Here is a 17,898-nt window from a genome sequence, read left to right as displayed (position 1 = left end):
CCAGCTTTGTCCCATTTTCTTCTTCTTTTTAGTGTTTGCATGGAATATCTTTTTCCAACCTTTTACTTTTTACCTTGCATGTACCATTGTATCATAAATGGCTTGTACAGATAGCGTATAATTTAGGTTACAAAAAAATCCATCTGGCCAGGCACGGTGGCTCATGCCTGTAATTCCAGTCCTTTAGGAGGCCAAGACAGGCAGATCAGTTGAGGACAGGAGTTCAAGACCAGCGTGGGCAAAATGGTGAAACCCTATCTCTAATAAAAAGAAAGAAAAAATTAGCCAGGCATGGTGGTACATGCCTGTAATCCCAGCTACTCAGGAGGGTGAGGCAGGAGAATCACTTGAACCTGGGAGGTGGAGGTTGCAGTGAGCCAGGATCATGCCACTGCACTCCAGCCTGCATGAGAGTGAGAGTCAATCCAAAAAAAAAAAAAAAAAAAAATTCCAATCTCTGTGTTTTAGTTGCCATATTTAGACCATTTACATTTAATGTAATTGTTTTTTATTTTTATTTTTAGGGACAGGGTCTTGCTCAGTGGTCCAGGCTGGAGTACAGTGGTATGATCACAGCTCACTGCAGTCTCAAACTACTGGACTCTAATGATCCTCCCATGTCAGCCTCTTGAGTAGCCAGGACTACAGGCATGCACTACTATGGTTGGCTAATTCTTTTATTTTAAATTTTATGCAGATACAGGGCCTCACTACATTGCCCAGTCTGATCTTGAACTCCTGGCCTCAAGTAATCTTCCTGCTTCAGCCTCCTAAAGTGTTGGGATCATGGACATTAGCCACCACACCTGGCCTACTGTGATTTTTGATACAGCTGGATTTAAGTGTACCATTTTATCATTAATTTTTCTTGTTGGTCTCTTACTTTCTTTACACTTGTTTTCCTTGCTGACTTTATTTTGAATTAATTATTTTTCCAAATTCCACTTTATATGCTGGCTTTTTAAACATATCTCCTTGCATAGTTTTTTAAAATGGTTGCTCTAGAGATGATCATTACATACTAAACTTTTTGTAACCTACTTAGAATTTTTACCACTTCAAGTGAAATTTAGAAACCTTACCATGTAGGTCCGTTTACTGTCCCCTTGGTGAGGATGCAGTTTTCATCTGTATTACATCTACATGCATTGAAAATCCCATCAGATGATGTTATAAAGTTTCTGTTTCAGCAGTTACATATATTTTAACAAACATATAAATTTATTTGGTTTATCCAGAGATTTGCCATTTTGGTTGCTCTTCCTTCTTTGCAATCATTTTCCATCCCCATGAACTTCCTTTAGCATTTCTGTTACAGGAGGACTACTAGCAATGAATTATTATAGCTTTCCTTCTTCTGAAAATGTCTTTATTTCAGCCAGGTATGGTGGCTCATGCCTCTAATCCCAGCACTTTGGGAGGCCGAAGCAGGTGGATCACCTGAGGTCAGGAGTTCGAGACCATCCTGACCAACATGGTGAAACTCCTCTCTACTACAAATACAAAAAAAGTAGCCAGGCGTGGTACCACGCACCTGTAATCCCAGCTACTCCTCAGGAGGCTCAGACAGGAGAACTGCTTGAACCAGGAGGTGGAGGTTGCAGTGAGCTGAGATCACACCACTGCACTCTAGCCTGGGCAACAGAGCAAGACTCTATCTCATTTAAAAAAAAAAAAAAGTAAAGAAAAAAGAAAATCTCTTTATTTCATCTTCTTTCCTAAAGAATATATTTGCTGGATAAAGGATTCTGTGTTGACAGTTTTGCTGCTTTTTTAAAGCACTTTATAAATGTTGCTCCATGGTTTCTGATGAGAAATCTGCCATCACTGAAATCTTTGGTTCTCCTATATACAAAGTATTGTTTTCTGCCAGTTGCTTTCAAAATATTTTCTTTACACTTGGTTTCATCACTTTGATTATGATGTGCCTGGGTGCGGTTTTCCTTTTTGGGATTTGCTGTGCCAGTAGACCTGTTTTAAATAGAATACTATGTAAATGTATGTAAATACTTGTCTTTTGCCAAATATTTGGAAGTTTTCAACTATTATTTCTTCAGATATTTTTTCTTCCAATTGTTCTTTTTGGACTCCTAAGACATGAATATTAGACTGTTTGATATTGTCCTACAGATCCCCAAAGGTCTTCTCATTTTTTTCACTTTTTTCTCTTTGTCATTCAGACTGGATAATTTCTGCTCATGTATCTTCAAATTTACTGACTCTTCCCTCAGTCATCTTCATCCTGTTGTTGAGACCTTCCAGTAAATTTTGTTATTGTATTTTCAGTTCTACAATTTCCACTTGATTCTTTTTATAGCTTCTATGCTGAGACTTTTAGCTTTCCATTTATTTCAACAGTGTTTACCTTTACTTTATATATTTCCTTTGGAGAAATGTCTTCTTTACTTTGTGTAGCATGATTAAAATAACTAGTTTAACGGCCAGGTGTGCTGGCTCATGCCTGTAATCCCAGCACTTTGGGAGGCCCAGGCAGGCAGATCACTTGAGGTCAGGAGTTTGAGACCAGCCTGGCCAACAGGGTGAAACTCAGTCTCTACTAAAAATACAAAAATTTATCTGGGCATGGTGGTACATACCTGTAGTTCCAGCTGCTCAGGAGGCTGAGGCAGGAGAATCACTTGCACCCTGGGGGTGGAGGATGCAGTGAGCCAAGAGTATGCCACTGCACTCCAGCCTGGGTGATAGAGACTATCTCAAAAATAAATAAAATAAAAAATAAAATAACTAGTTTAAGTCTTTTTCTGATAATTCTGACATTTGGGTAATCTTAGAGTTGGCTCTTGTTCATTGTCTTTTCCCTGGAGAGTTGCTTAGGTTTCACTAGTTCTTTGCCAAGTAATTTTGGATTGTTTCTGGGATATATTTGGAATATTATGATATTCTCTATCCTGTTTAAATCCTCATAAGAATGTTTTTGTTTTGTTTTTTGTTTTAACAGACCATCAATCCAGTTAAGTTTCAAAGCACACATCCTGGCCGTTTTTTGGTGGCTGTGGTTCCAATGTTAGTTTTCACTGCCTTTGTTAAGCTGTTCTTTGCCCCAATTGTGTACCATCTGGTGGCTAATCTGAAACCTGGACAGTGGCCTACACTGTAATTCAGGATTCAGAACCTTTGCTCACCTTGCTTCTGGTGAGTTTCACACATACACAGCTTGGGAGATGATCCCAGGATTTTATTCACAGTTTTAAGGGTTCTTTTCCTTTAGTTCCCTCCTATTTGTGATCTTACCTATACTCTGGTTTCTAGAACCCCATTCTTGGTTTCTGGCCAGAAAGTCAGGGCTTTAAGCCTCCCCACACCATTGCCAGTGTTCTGCCCTGCAATGTCTGCCGCTAGTGCACCAGGGGGAAGAGAAGAGTGATACCTCTTTACTGCTGCAGGATTGATGTAGAGCAAGGAAAGTCCAGAAGGTTCCAAGTCATTACCCATGGTGTCTACTGTTGGGGAGGTGGGTCTTACTGCATCTTTCCTGAGGCTTAGAATAGTACAACTAAATTAAAAACGGTTTTGCCCCATAGCCTCCAACCTCCTTTCTGGTCCTCTGACTAGAAAGAGCAAATTGCTCCTTGGACTCTTTTTCTCTGTCAGCTAGCATTTCCAGTTGTCCTGTTAAATGTCTTTTTTCTTTTTCCTTTTTATTTAGTTTTTTGAGACAAGGTTTTGCTCTGTTGCACGATCACAGCTCACTGAAGCCTCAACCTTCTGGGCTCAAGTGATCCCCCCACCTCAGCCCCCATGAAGCTGGTACCACAGGCATAGCCACCACACCTGGCTATTTTTTTAAATTATTTTATTTTTTAGAGACAGTGTCTCTCTGTGTTGCTCACTTTGGTCTCAACCTAAGCTCACGTGATCATCCTGCCTTGGTCTCCCAAAGTGCTGGGATTACAGGTGTGAGCCACTGCACCTGGCCCTGTTATGTGTCTATGTGTGGATTTTCTAGTTTATTCTGTTTGGGATTTGTCTGGCTTCTACAATGTGTGGGGTCATGTCTTTCATCAGTTTTTAGAATTCTGCATTCTATCTAAGTATTTGCTCAGTCCTATTCTCACCTCTCCTCACAGCTAATGAAACACATTAGAATTTTTCACTGTATTCTCTATGGGTGTTCTGTTTTTTTCCAGCTGTCTCCCATGTTGCTCTGTGAATAGTTTCTCCTGAGTTATCTTCCAGTTTATAAATTACCCCTGATTGGCTGTGTTCTATTACATCTATTTACTGAGTTTTAAAGTGCAGTTTTTAATGCATATTCTTGAAATATTTATATTCAGTTCTTTCCCAGATTAGCTCCACAACTTTTTATAGTATAGTTTCCCATTTCCTGCAAGTACATTCACACACCTGACTTTATTTCTTTTTTTGTTTGTTTTGTTTTTTTTTTTGAGAGGGAGTCTCGCTCTGTCGCCCAGGCTGGAGTGCAGTGGCCGGAGCAAAGAAAACAAATCTAATACCTGTGTATAAAACAAATCTAATACTACATCTGTGAGTTTGTTTTCATTGCTTCAAGTAATTCTTGCCTCTGGAATCTAGTTTCCTTATATGACTACTTATTTTTTACTATGTGTTACTAGACATACTTGAAAAGTAATTTGAGGACTACAGTGAAATTACTTTTCCATGGAAAGTATTTACATTTTACTTTCTCTGTCACCCGGAGGCATTACTAGTGTGGGAACACCTTAAAGGAAGTTCAGTGCTTAAGATTCTTTAGATCACTGGGGCAATTCTAAACTTGCCTATTCTTTTACACTGATTCTTCCACCTCTGATTCATTATCATCCTAAAGGTGAAACTATTTGGGGATCTCAGCCTATTGTGTGGAGGGTCTCCTGTTATATGCATCACCTTATATGGGCCCTGAACTTTAATTTCTGTCCCCCTCACTCATAAGGTTGTCAGAGTAAGGATCCATGCTCGCTTCTCTTATTCTCTTTACTTTTGGACTAGGCATTCCTTATTGTCTGGAAAATCTCTTTGATGTTTTAAGATTATTCTTGTATTTTAATCAGGAATTGTTTTCAACAGGAACATGATGTAAATATCCAAGCATGCAATTTTCAGAAACAGGAAGTTTCCCACAATTGAATCTTTGTTCCTACATGGCCAAATCCTACTCTTTTTGTTGTCATACTCTGCACTTAAGCGCATACTACTTGTGGCATGGAATCCATAAATGTTGATAAAGAACTGTGTCTAATTCTGTCAGAACAATTAATCATTTTTAGAAATTTTTGCTTAGAAACCTGGTAAAGTGTTCTGCATGTAGCAAGTATAAAAACACACAAAGTTTGTTGAACAGCTGCATAAAATAGATGGGCTAGCTTTTACTTCATATTTCAAAATTCAGAGAAAGAGAGTAGTATTAAAAGACATAAGCCAAAAATAGATCATTGCAGACTGAGTACAAAGAACTATTCTATTTCTTCACTCTTAAAAAATTAAAATTTCAAATTACGTACCAATGACCAAAAAAGTAACATTCAGAAACATACTATATATCTACAAAGAATACTTCAAAATGTGCCTCCAAACTTCAGGCACGTAATTCCAATTTTTATTGAATGTAGAGATTTTAAGAAAACAAATCCAAAGCTATTTCATCATGGAACAGCCCTCTACCATTTGGTTATTTTAAGACTGTGCAGTTACTTACACGGCAGAATACACACACTATATTAAGAAAACATAAATTGGGTTTGATATGCAATTGTTTTCATCTTACACCATTTCAATACATTTCACAAATTATAACAGGTTGTCATTTTAGTGAATATCTGCAACACTTTACATTGTTCATGAAGTAGCTACTTCCAGAAGGCTGATATTCTCCTCCAAATTGTCTTTGGCTAGTACTACAGATGTGATTCAGTCCAAACTATATGCCCAAACTGATTAAAATTCTGAGTCTCTCCTAGCTTGAGACCTCAGATCCTGAGTTATAACTTTGACTTGATCTTCAAGTTGAGATGCTTCATAAATATTTTTCTTAAAACAGGGCTATTTAACATAATTTATTTTTCTTGAAATATATCAGTGTTTTTGATACAAAAACATATTACACATAAGAATATTTAAAGCATCAAAATAATGATTAAATTTTTTACATAAATGACAGGACTACAGTATGCCCCCCACTTTTTTGATGTTTGAAGAGGAAAGCTCTGTAACAATTTCAAATACATAGGATTTAACTTATGTTAATATCCTGTTATAAAAAATAACTACCATATAAAGAATTTAAAATATGCAAAAGTAATTAGTTCATTTAAATTTATACTTATACATTGGTGTCAGTGAAAATATGCTGAGTTGCCAAGAAATTTCTAAGGATTAAAGTGGAAGTAAAAAAACTTGTTTCAGGCTTCATTTATTGCTACATAATGACTACTTCAAGGGTCATCTGGCCTGTCGTCAGTCACTCTTAGAAGTGGTAAATACAGTGGTATACTTTGGAAGGAAACGAGGAAAAAAATAATGCACTGTGATACAAAAATATTACCTATATATAAATTATTAAAGATTTATAAAACACATTCAGAATATGTTCTTGCTATAAAAACAATATACTTAAATATAGAAGCAAAAAGTCCTGAAGCACCCACAATTATTTTAATATCCATTTAATCAGGAAAAACTATATATATGGATATATAATACATACATATGTAATAATTTGAGAAGAAAAAAGGCAAAATTCTGATTTTAATCCAAAAAGAGTTTATCTAATTATGGAGGTAGGTCTCCACTCCAATTATACAAATAAGTTATCAGCTTTATTCAAAGAATTGTAAGTCTAAGATCTCGAAACTGGTTTTTGTGCCACTGAAATACAATTTTGACAGACTTTAGAAACCAGTATTCTAACTGGCATATACACAAAACAGATATTTCCTTCATAAGGTTACATCTGAAAAGAGCCTCATTAAAATCATTATTGGCATAAAGAGGTATACCTAAGTGCAGATACTTTGGCTTAGCATTTAAGTAACACAGTAAATGCTACAAATTTCTTAGAAGAAATCTTTGTCTTTTTAGTACTTAAATTAATTGTAAAGCTTCAAAAAGTATGGATCTCTTAAATTTTTAGATATTTAAATATTGTGCTAATGATTTGAAAAGATCATTCCTGCCTAAAGAGTAAAGCTTATGTGTTTCAAAAATCAGACATATTTATACTTTTAGTGTTTGTGGCATTTCAGGTTTAGTGCTGGAGTTAGTTTTAACAAATCAGGTTGCAATATGTAATACGGCACATTCTTTCACTAAAAAAGATGTTCTATAATGAAAAACACTAATTCTATTTCTAATGGTAAACTAGAGTTGGAGGTCCCACCATGGATCACAGGTATCAGAGCACTATCAAGATCATTTAGATAATGCTGAGGCAGAAGTTGGCCTTCAGATCCTGCCTGAAATTCAACCTGGAAAAAAAAAAAAATCTTGATAAGAAAATGAGCAATCTTGTCTAGCTCAGAATGTGAATATAAAATAAGTGAAATATTTTAAAATATCAGTTCAAGCATGTTAAATAAAATATTGATATATTTATTTTAAAAATTCTACATTCTCCTGTATCTTTTATCTGTCTACTACATAAATTGTAATTGTCCCTCCCCATATATCATAAAGATAAAATTCCACTATGTCATACTTCATGTTTCCTCTAAATGAACACATAACAAATTAGAGGGATTAAGCTTTGAATAACTGCCGACACTACTTAAATTAAAAACCCCATGGTATTAAAAATACTTATATTTCAAATTTGTTATTGCAATAAATTAGACTCTAACGTTGGTGCAAATTACATTTTAATACATTTGGCTAAAAAAAAATTTACAGTGCTTACTCAAATAACAAATAGTGGGTGCTTCCTTGAAAAGAGGGCTTTTAATAGTGAGATAAAAACAAAACCCCTTTTCCAGTGAGAACTATGAGTAAAACATATCCTGGCTGAAGAAAAGCAAACCTTCAGCATATGAACTCACCCATGTTTAGATTAACTATTCTAATGAAGTCTGATTTGAAAATCTATATTGGATGTTGGAAAGAGTTACTTGGATGTCAGAAAGAGAACTTTCAGTTCAAATCTGTTAGGAAAATAAATATTCCTATTCCTAAAAAATTAGAAATATTTTCCTAACAGATTTGAACTGAAAGTTGAAAGAAAAACCAATTGTTTTTACATGCAAAATGATTATCACTCCTTGTTAAGAGAAATATGCATTAAAATAACACCGGGGGCCAGGCGTGGTGGCTCACACCTATAATCCCAACACTTTGGGAGGCTGAGGCAGGAGAATTGCTTGAGCCCAGGAGTTCAAGACCAGCCTGGGAAACACAGTGAGACCCCATCTCTTTAAAAAGTAATAATATTAATAATAACGCAGTATTATTTTTTACCTATCAAACTGTCCAAGTTCAAAAGTTTGATTATATACGTCTTTGATAAGGATGTGGGGGAGGCCAGGTGCAGTGGCTCACATCTATAATCCCAGCACTTTGGGAGGCCAAGGTGGGCGGATCACGTGAGGTCAAGAGTTCAAGACTGGTCCAGCCAACATGGTGAAACCCCATGTCTGCTAAAAATACAAATATTAGCAAGGTGTGGTGGCACATGCCTGTAGTCCCAGCTACTTGGGAGACTGAGGCAGGGGAACTGCTGGAACCCAGGGGGTAGAGGCTGCAGTGAGCCAAAATCATGCCACTGCACTCTAGCCTGGGTGGCAGAATGAGACTCTGTCTCAAAAAAAGGATGTGGGGGAAAGAGCTCTCACAAATTGCTGGAGGAAATAAATATAAATTGACATAACCTCTATATGGGATAATATGGTAACATCTATTGAGTATATACTCAGGCCTGGAAATTCTACTCAGAATTCTTCTTACAGATATACTTATACTATGTAAAAGCAAAATATTGTGGACAACCTGAATGTCTATCAACATATGTCAAATATGCACGAATAACGAGTTAGATAAATTATGGTACATTTATATAATCAACTACTATGCCACTTTTTAAAAAAATGTATACTAGTACTAATATCTTTAAGATATATTAAAGAAGGTAAAAAATCTGTAAAAGGGGGAGATGAAAAAGGAGGACACACACTTATTTGCTTGTACATGCATAAAATCACAAAGAATACATAAGAAATGAGTAACACTGATTGCTTGGCCAGAGAGGGAGGATAAAGAAAAGTATGGAGGTGAACTGATGGGTTGGATGTCAACAGTAGGAAAGACATTTCCAAGGCTGTTGCCTTATACAACTCTACTGGGAACCATTTACATTGTAGTCTGGAGTTATTATCTCGAGTCCACCAGTTACATAGAATACAGTGTGAATGCTGCTCTCTGCAAATATTCAGTGAGGTGGTCCTGTTATATATACACTTTTAGACTTTTAAGATTTTAAATCATGTACATATAGAATCTAATCAGAATAAGTAAATTTAAAAACCTACCTATAAAAGGCAGAGTAGTCATGGAGAAAGATTCAGTAAACTATGGCCTACAGGCCAAACTTGGCCCCACTGGGTAAACAAAATTTCACTGGAACATAGCCACACTTATTTGTTTACATACTGTGAATGGCTGCTTTCGCAATATAACGGTAGTGTTGAGTAGTTGTGAAAGAAACCATACTGCCTACAATGTCCAAAATAGTTACTGTCTGTTCTTTTACGAAAAAAGTTTGCTGACCCCTGTTGTGGAGATTAATATAGATAATATATGTGAAGTGTGTAGCACACATTTGATGCTCAACAATTTTCATTCTCTTTCATCTCAAAAGGTTGAAGAAAAACTTCACTATTTTAATATGCAATACATTCATTTCAAAAATACATCACAAAAATAGGCCTCACCATATCAGTGTCAGTGGAAACTCTGAGTCCAATTTTATTCATCCCATTACTCTTCAGAGTTTTCAGGTGAGGGCACAGGGCAGCACTACAAGCCATGGCTATTTCTTTTGCAAACTGATAACAAGTTGATAAAATAGATAAATCCTGGTCCTTTAGAAAGTAGAACACCTGAAATATATTTAATTAGGCAACAAGTCATGATTAAAATTAAAGGTAACTTTAAAATGCAACAATTGCTGCTTTCAATTCAAGTTTAATTAAATTCCAATGTAAAGTACCATGAAAATCATTAGTTGTGAGAATTCAATATCAATAGCTTGATCTGTACTATAAGTAAAAACATAAAACCAAAAGTTATGGTAAATATGGAAACGTCTCAGCAATTTTTGCCTGAAGTTAATTTGTAGCAAGGAAAGCCTTATTAAATCAGTATGAGTCTATCCTGTAAAGAACACCTATATGAAGTTAAGATAAAACAAATCATGTTCCATTGTGCCTATATTCTCTATAGGTTCTATTTTGCACATGTAATAAAATCACAAAGAATGCATAAGAAATAAATATGAGGGGGAATAAGGAGGTAGACTAAGGAGTTGGGGGTCTATAGTTTCATATCCTCTAATTTAAAGAAAATACTAAGGCATGAAAAAATAACTTTCATATGTGAATGCTGATTATCAATAAATGACAATAAAATATCTTATTTTTCATAATATCTGAGGAAAATGAAAATATGGTCAAGTAACATATTACAGTACTAAGATGGCAATGCTGCCAACACAGATGGTAGGCAGTACCACCATTTGATAGCCTGAACTAACCCTATGGAAATCCAATTCTGGTGTATAAAAGTCTGGGGTAAAAATGTGTGTGTCTCAAAGTGTAGCATAAAAAGTATAATAAGCTACACATAAATATTTAGAGATTGAGTATGCACAATCTCCAAAGAACAAAAATCATACTGAAACACAGCATGTAAAGGGACCTTCTTTCTTAGCTACCTCGGTACACTTTACAATCTTCTCATCAGTTTCAAAATCTGCTTCCAGTTTTATTTTTTCACTTGGAAATCCTTGTAATGACATTCCATCCACTGAACTGGTAACACTATGAAATAAAACATAATACAATAGAATTATTGGCACCAATGTGTTTTTTGAAATGAATTATTAGATTTGAACAGATGGAATAAGAGAAAAAATATAAAAGAAGATATCTCCATTATATACAAAATAATTAAATCTGTAGTTCATATTCATTTACCAAGATTTCTTGATTGTGTAGTAATCTTTTTTTGTTTATCAATAAATTATATCTCCTTTTTCATATGCCCAATTCAGACCTGAAGTTTAAAATACCTTAGTCTAATAAAAAAGCTGCCTCATGAATTCAAAAACTCTGTTTTGGAATCCTTCAGCCCTCTTCTTCCTTCTTTGCTCCAGACCCCTTAGCCAATCTCAAAAAAAGAAAGAAAATGGGTAACTGAAGAGAGGAAGGAGTGGCAGTAATAATCTGTAAGGCCTCTAATGTAAATATTATTAAATTCAGTTGTTTGTATTTATAGTGAATCAAAATAATACAGTATATATCTTCCAAAGGGAATCTTTTACTTATGTGACAAAAATAGGTACCATCTGAAAGAAAAAGTGTCTTGCCTTTCTCAGCTGTGGCATCAAGCCCACACTGCTACACAATGGATGTTTCATCATCAAGCCCCTCCCAAATAGACCATCCTGGCCCAAAAACCACACCACCATTTATGAAGCTAGTTAGGTACATGTTTGAAAAACAGACTGCATTCATTAATTTGAGTAAAGGCATTTAAATTGATGGTATAAAAATTGATTCGTTCATAAAATACTTAATTTTATTAATAGGATGTTTTAATCCTGCACTTCCCTTCAAATCAATTATATTTTAGAATTTAAAAATTCCTACCCTTTGTTTCCTTTTTCTTCAGCATCTACCCAGCAGATATCCACGTATTCTCTCAGGTCTACTGCATCAACTTTCCCACATGTAATTTTAAAGTCGTTCTGCTCTCGTAAAGCTAGCCGCAAGCCATTCATGGTCTCTGGAGTTATTTGTACCATTAAGCCATCTAGAAATGAGAGTAAGTTTCACATTTCTTTTGCCAAATACCAATGTGTATATCTAAGCCATAAAATTTGCTACCAAAATATGTTCTGTGTAAGATTCAAGTTTTAAATCATTTGCTAATCATCTTAATGGTTGTTTTCCACTAGGAAATAAGTATTTTGCAAAGTTAAGAATTTTTTTTTAAGGTTGAAACAAAGATGAGAATTTCTGCTTCTGGCTATGATGAAATAACTCGTACCAGATAGCCCTTTCATGACAACCAACCCTAAGACTAGATAAAATATATGAGATAACTGTTTTTAGGTTCTGGACAATAGGCAGTGCAATACTGAGATCCCTAGAGGGAATCTGAAGAGGTTAAGCCCACAGTTATCTCCAGGCACAGAGAGGAAATTATTCCCAGACAGAGAGCCCTTACTCTCTGCCCTGGGCTCTCTGCCTGGGGATAATTTCTTCAAGGTGACCCACTAAGTCTACAATGGCCCTATTGGCTGAGAACTCAGAGATAAAGAGTTCGGTGAAGCCTAGAATCTGCAGTCAGGACACTTAAGAGTGGGGCACTAGAAAACCGCATGGAAGACTTTGAAGTCTTTGGACTAGAACTGGGGACACAATAACAGAGTGAGACTAGATGAAGCTTAAACATAGCGTAGTGTTATAGCATGGGGAACAGAATGGAGATAATAGAAGTTAAATAATGTTGGGGAATTTGGTCATGTGGACCAACCAAAGTGAATAGACTTTATTAACACCTGATTAACAAACATTGTAGACAAGCCAAAACGAAGCCCTTACAAAATCTATAGGCAAAATAGATTTGAAGACTGAGTACTGTCAAATTAGTGGGGACTGGGAAACACCTTAGGATTTCTACAAATCCATCTTAATAAAGTGAAAAATCAAATCTATACAATGTCAAGGTTATCAACCATGAAACTGCCTACTAAAACATAAACAAACCTTCTTCAGCAAAATGTAATTAGAATCTAGTTTCTAAAGCATGTAACAATGACAAATACACAACCAAAAATTACTAGACAGGCCAGGTGTGGTGGCTCACAAATGTAATCCCAGTGCTTAGGGAGGCCAAGAAGGGAGTATCTCTTAAGGCCAGGAGTTCAAGACCAGCCTGGACAACACAGTGAAACCCCATCTCTACAAAACATTCAAAAATTAGCGAGGTGTGGTGGTGTGCACCTGCAGTCCCACCTACTCAGGAGGCTGATGCAGGAGGATCACTTAGCCCAGGAGTTCAAGGCTGCAGTGAGCTATGACTGTACCACTGTACTCCAGTCTGGGCAACAGAGTGAAAGCCTGTCTCAAAAAAAAAAAAAAAAAAATTACTAGACAGAAATGAGAAAATGTGACCCCTTCGGCAACTGAAGCCAACTTCAAGATGGCCAATTAAGCATATAAAATTTTTAAAAGAGCTATAATAAATATATTCAAAGACAGGCTGGGAGCAGTGGCTCATGCCTGTAATCCCAGCACTTTGGGAGGCCAAGGCGGGCGGATCATGAGGTCAGGAGATCGACACCATCCTGGCTAACACGGTGAAACCCTGTCTCTACTAAAAATACAAAAAATTAGCCGGGCGTGGTGGCAGGCGCCTGTAGTCCCAGCTACTCGGGAGGCTGAGGCAGAAGAATGGCGTGAACCCGGGAGGTGGAGCTTCCAGTGAGCCAAGATCGTGCCACTGCACTCCAGTCTGGGCAAAAGAGTGAGACTCCATTTCAAAAAAAATACACACACACACACACAAACACACATATATGTATGTATATTCAAAGACCTACAGGAAACACATTCAAAGAATAAAAAGCAAATATGGGCTAAATAAATGTATAATAAATCTTAAGAGAAATAGCAACTGGAAAAAGAAACAAAAAGAAATTCTGGAACAGGAAAGTACAATCTAACTAAAACTGAAACCTCAAAGGAGAGACTTAACAGTAGACTAAAGAAGGCAAAAAAAGAACTGGAGAAAATAAAGAAAAATCAGAATAAATAAAGGAAAGTATCCAATCTGAGGAACACAAAGAAAAAACATTGAAGAAAAAATGAGCAGAGCATCAAGAATCTATGGGATGACACAAAACAATCTAACACACACGTACATATATTTGCGTACACAGACACACACACACACACACACACACACACACACACACACACACACACACAGTGACAGAGTCCTAGAAGAAGAGAGACTGGGATCTAGGCACACATAGTTAAGCTGATAAAAAACAAATATAAAGATGGTATCTCAAAAACAGACTGATGCCAATGGCTCACACCTGTAATCCCAGTATTTTGGGGAGGCTGAGGTGGGAGGATCACTTGAGTCCAGGAGATTGAGACCAGCCTGGACAACATAGGAAGTCCTCATCTTTACAATCTTTTTTTTTTTAATTAGCCAAGCATGGTGGCATGTGCTTGTAATCCCAACTACTCAGAGGCTGAGATGGGAGGATCGCTTGAGCCCAGGAGTTCAAGCCCCAGCCTGCACGACATAGTGAGACCTTGTCTCTACAAAAAAACAAAACAAAAAAAACCAGCCAGGTGTGGTGGTGTGTGCCTGTAGTCCTAGCTACTCAGCAGGCTGAGGTGGGAGGACTGCCTGAGCCTGGGAGGTTGAGGCTGCAGTGAGCCATGATCATGCCACTGCACTCCCACCTGGGTAAGAAAGAGATCCTGGGTGAGAATGAGTCTCAAAAAAAAAAAAAAGAAAGAAAGAGACAGAAAAGAAATGAGGAAAAATATTTGGATCTCTCAAATTCCATTATCAGAGTGACAGATATGGCACATAAAAATGAATCATAAAAGTTCACTTCTTAAAAGGTATTAATTGATAAACATGGATCCAGACAGGTGTGCTTACGATTATTGCTTCTATTATATTAAGAGTCCCAGTCAGTAACCAAAATAAATAAATAAAGAGCATAAAAATTGCAAAGAAAAAAGCAAAATTACACAATTTGATTATATAATTTTAGCTACACAGAAAAGTCTAAAAGAATCTACAGATAAATTATTATAAATAAGAGTATATAATGTAGCTGAATATAAGTTTAAAAATGCAGAGATAAATTTATTTCTACATACCAGAAACAGATTACAATTTTAATAAGATACTATTTACATCGGCAATAAAATCTATAAGGTAAAGGAATAAATCAAGAAAATATATACAAGGCCTAAACCAAAAATCATAAAGTCACGTACCACAAAACAACATTTCAGTCAATGAGGGATCACATATACAACAGTAATTCCATAAGATTATAATACAGTATTTTTTACTGTGCCTTTTCTGTGTTTAGATATGTTTAGATACACAAATGCCATCATATTATAATTGTCTACCATATTCAGAACAGTAACATGCCGTACAGGTTTACAAACTAGGAGCAATTGGCTATACCATATAGCCTAGGTATGCACTAGACTATACCATCTAGGTTTGTGTAAGTGCACTCTGTGAAGTTTGCACAATGACAAGATTGCCTAATGAAACATTTCTCAGAATGTATCCCCATCACTAAGCAACACATAACTGTAGATTTGAAATAAGGTGAGAGTCTACTATATGGATAGGAACACTGAAAATGGAAAATGTGCCAATTTTCTCAAAATTAAGCTAATGATTTAATGCAACCCCAAATAAAAATTCCCATGGACCTTTTGTAAACCTGACAAGTTGATCCTGAAATTAATATGAAAAATCGAAGGATTTACACTGGCCAGGACACTACTGAAAAGAAGAATAAAGCATATGGGTGCCATCAACCTCCTGAGTAGCTTGGGGTACAGGTGCATGCCACCATGAAGTTTTCATTTTAATTGCTGTAATTTTGAACTCCAGAATTTATATATTTTTCTTATAATTTTATCATTTCTGTTACTTCATTGATATTCTGTTTGGTTAGACATCATTCTCATGCTTTCCTTTGGTTGTTTAGACAGAGTTTCCTTTAGTTGTCTGAACGTATTTTAAATAATTGATTTACACCCTTTGTCTTGTAAGTGTAATGTCTTTGTTTCCTTAGGGACAGTTCCTGTTACTTGCTTTTCCCTTCACGTATAGACCATATTTTCCTGTTTCTTTGCATATCTGGCAATTTTATGTTGAAAATGAGACATTTTAAGTAATTAATGAGGCAACCCTGGAAATCAGATTTTGTCTTCTCCACAGTTTGTTTTTGTTGCTGTTTGTTATTATGTGGCTTTTTTGAACTAATTCTGTAAAATCTGCATTCTTTGTCATACATATAAGTCTCTGCTGAGTTAGCTTCTTAGTTGTCTAATTATTGAACTGAGATATCCTTAAATGCCTGAAACCAATAACTATCCTAGTCTTTGCTGGAAGGTCTATGTGCTTGTTAGGGCATGCCTTCAACATTCAAGTCAGGCAGTGGACAACTCTACCTTGACTATCACTTCCTGCTTGTGCAGAGGCTCAAGGTCCATCTGAGGTGGACACATAGGACCTTCCCAGGTCTTTCCTGGGCATGTGCACAGCCTTGTACTTGCAACTTGCATGTGACCCCTTACCAACATAGCATTCTCCAACTTTTACTTTTAACCTTTAGATTTACCTGTTGTTTGCCTCAGTTGTTATCCACAGCTCTATTTAACCACAGAGGCTGGTTAAATACTTGCTGTATGCATAATCATTCCATTTTGACAAATGCTCCCTGAGAAAAGATTTTTCCCACTGGGTAAGCTTAGAGTCAGGACAAGTAAAACAGCCTTGTAAGTAGGGTCTTCCAGGAAACCACCTGAGAAGTCAAATAATGACAACCGTCTGATAGTAAGTTTTTGAAGGAGCTCCCACCCCTTACTGCCCCCACCATTGGCTATAAGCCTGCTGGTTTTCAAGGATTCTGCTGTGCTGCAGAAGAGAGGATAGGTATAGGGCAAGTTAAAATAACAGAAAGCTTGCTATTCTTACCAAGATTCTGTCATTTTTTTCTTTAATAAACCATCCCCAATTGCTATAAACTTTTGGTTAATTTCCAGAGTTCTGAAAGAGTTGCTTCTGATTCTTTGCCAGTTTCCTCATTCCTTTTATGGGGCAGAGTATTTTTTGAGGTTTTCAGTGTGGCAACTTTCACTAATGTCATCCTCCAGAGTATCTCAGTTACACAGCTTTATAGGAAACCCTTTTATCCAAAGAAATAGGAAAATATGGCCTATATACGAAGGGAAAAGCAAGTAACAGGGACTGTCCGTAAGGAAACAAAGACATTACACTTACTAGACAAAGGGTATAAATCAATTATTGTAAATATGCTCAGACAACTAAAGGAAACTATGTCTAAAGAATCAAAGAAAGTATGAGAATGATGTCTAACCAAACAGAGTATCAATGAAATGATATAAATTACAAAATTATAAGAAAAAAATACAAATTCTGGAGTTCAAAATTACTATTAAAATGAAAACTTCACTAGTGGAGTTCAACAACAGATTTGATTAGGCAGAAGAATTTGTGAATCTGAAAAGAGACCAACTAAGACTACCCGGTCTGATGAACAGGAAGAAAAAAGAAGAAAAATGAACAGAACCTCAGAGACGTTGTGGGTATATCATCAAGAATAACAACATATGCGGCTGGGCAGAGTGGCTCATGCCTGTAATCCCAGCACTTTGGGAGGTTGAGGCAGGTGGATCACCTGAGGTCAGGAGTTCGAGACCAGCCTGGCCAACATGGTGAAACCCTGTCTCTACTAAAAGTACAAAAAATTAGCTGGGCGTGGTGGTGGGCGCCTGTAATCCCAGCTAACGGGAAGCTGAGGCAGGAGAAACGCTTGAACCCGGGAGGCGGAGGTTGCAGTGAGTCAAGATCGCGCCATTGCACTCAAGCTTGGGCAACAACTGGGAAACTACATCTCAAAAA

General features: G+C 36.5%; 1 protein-coding gene across 1 annotated transcript in view; it reads right to left on the bottom strand.

The window, feature by feature from the left end:
• Positions 1 to 5,315: 5,315 nt before the first annotated feature.
• The window catches only part of ZFYVE16 (zinc finger, FYVE domain containing 16), a 65,088-nt gene continuing 52,505 nt past the window's right edge, over positions 5,316 to 17,898 (bottom strand). Inside the window, exons 15-18 of the mRNA XM_011995554.1 lie at positions 11,835 to 11,997; positions 10,898 to 11,003; positions 9,897 to 10,064; positions 5,316 to 7,445 (exon numbers count right to left, since the gene is read on the bottom strand). Coding sequence (XP_011850944.1) covers positions 7,287 to 7,445; positions 9,897 to 10,064; positions 10,898 to 11,003; positions 11,835 to 11,997 — 596 coding nt within the window. The 3' untranslated portion in view covers positions 5,316 to 7,286. The remainder of the gene's footprint in view (positions 7,446 to 9,896; positions 10,065 to 10,897; positions 11,004 to 11,834; positions 11,998 to 17,898) is intronic.

The sequence above is a fragment of the Mandrillus leucophaeus genome, unplaced genomic scaffold, assembly GCF_000951045.1.
Source record: "Mandrillus leucophaeus isolate KB7577 unplaced genomic scaffold, Mleu.le_1.0 Scaffold491, whole genome shotgun sequence".
NCBI classification, from domain to species: domain Eukaryota; kingdom Metazoa; phylum Chordata; class Mammalia; order Primates; family Cercopithecidae; genus Mandrillus; species Mandrillus leucophaeus.
This window is presented reverse-complemented; position numbering and strand designations above follow the sequence as displayed.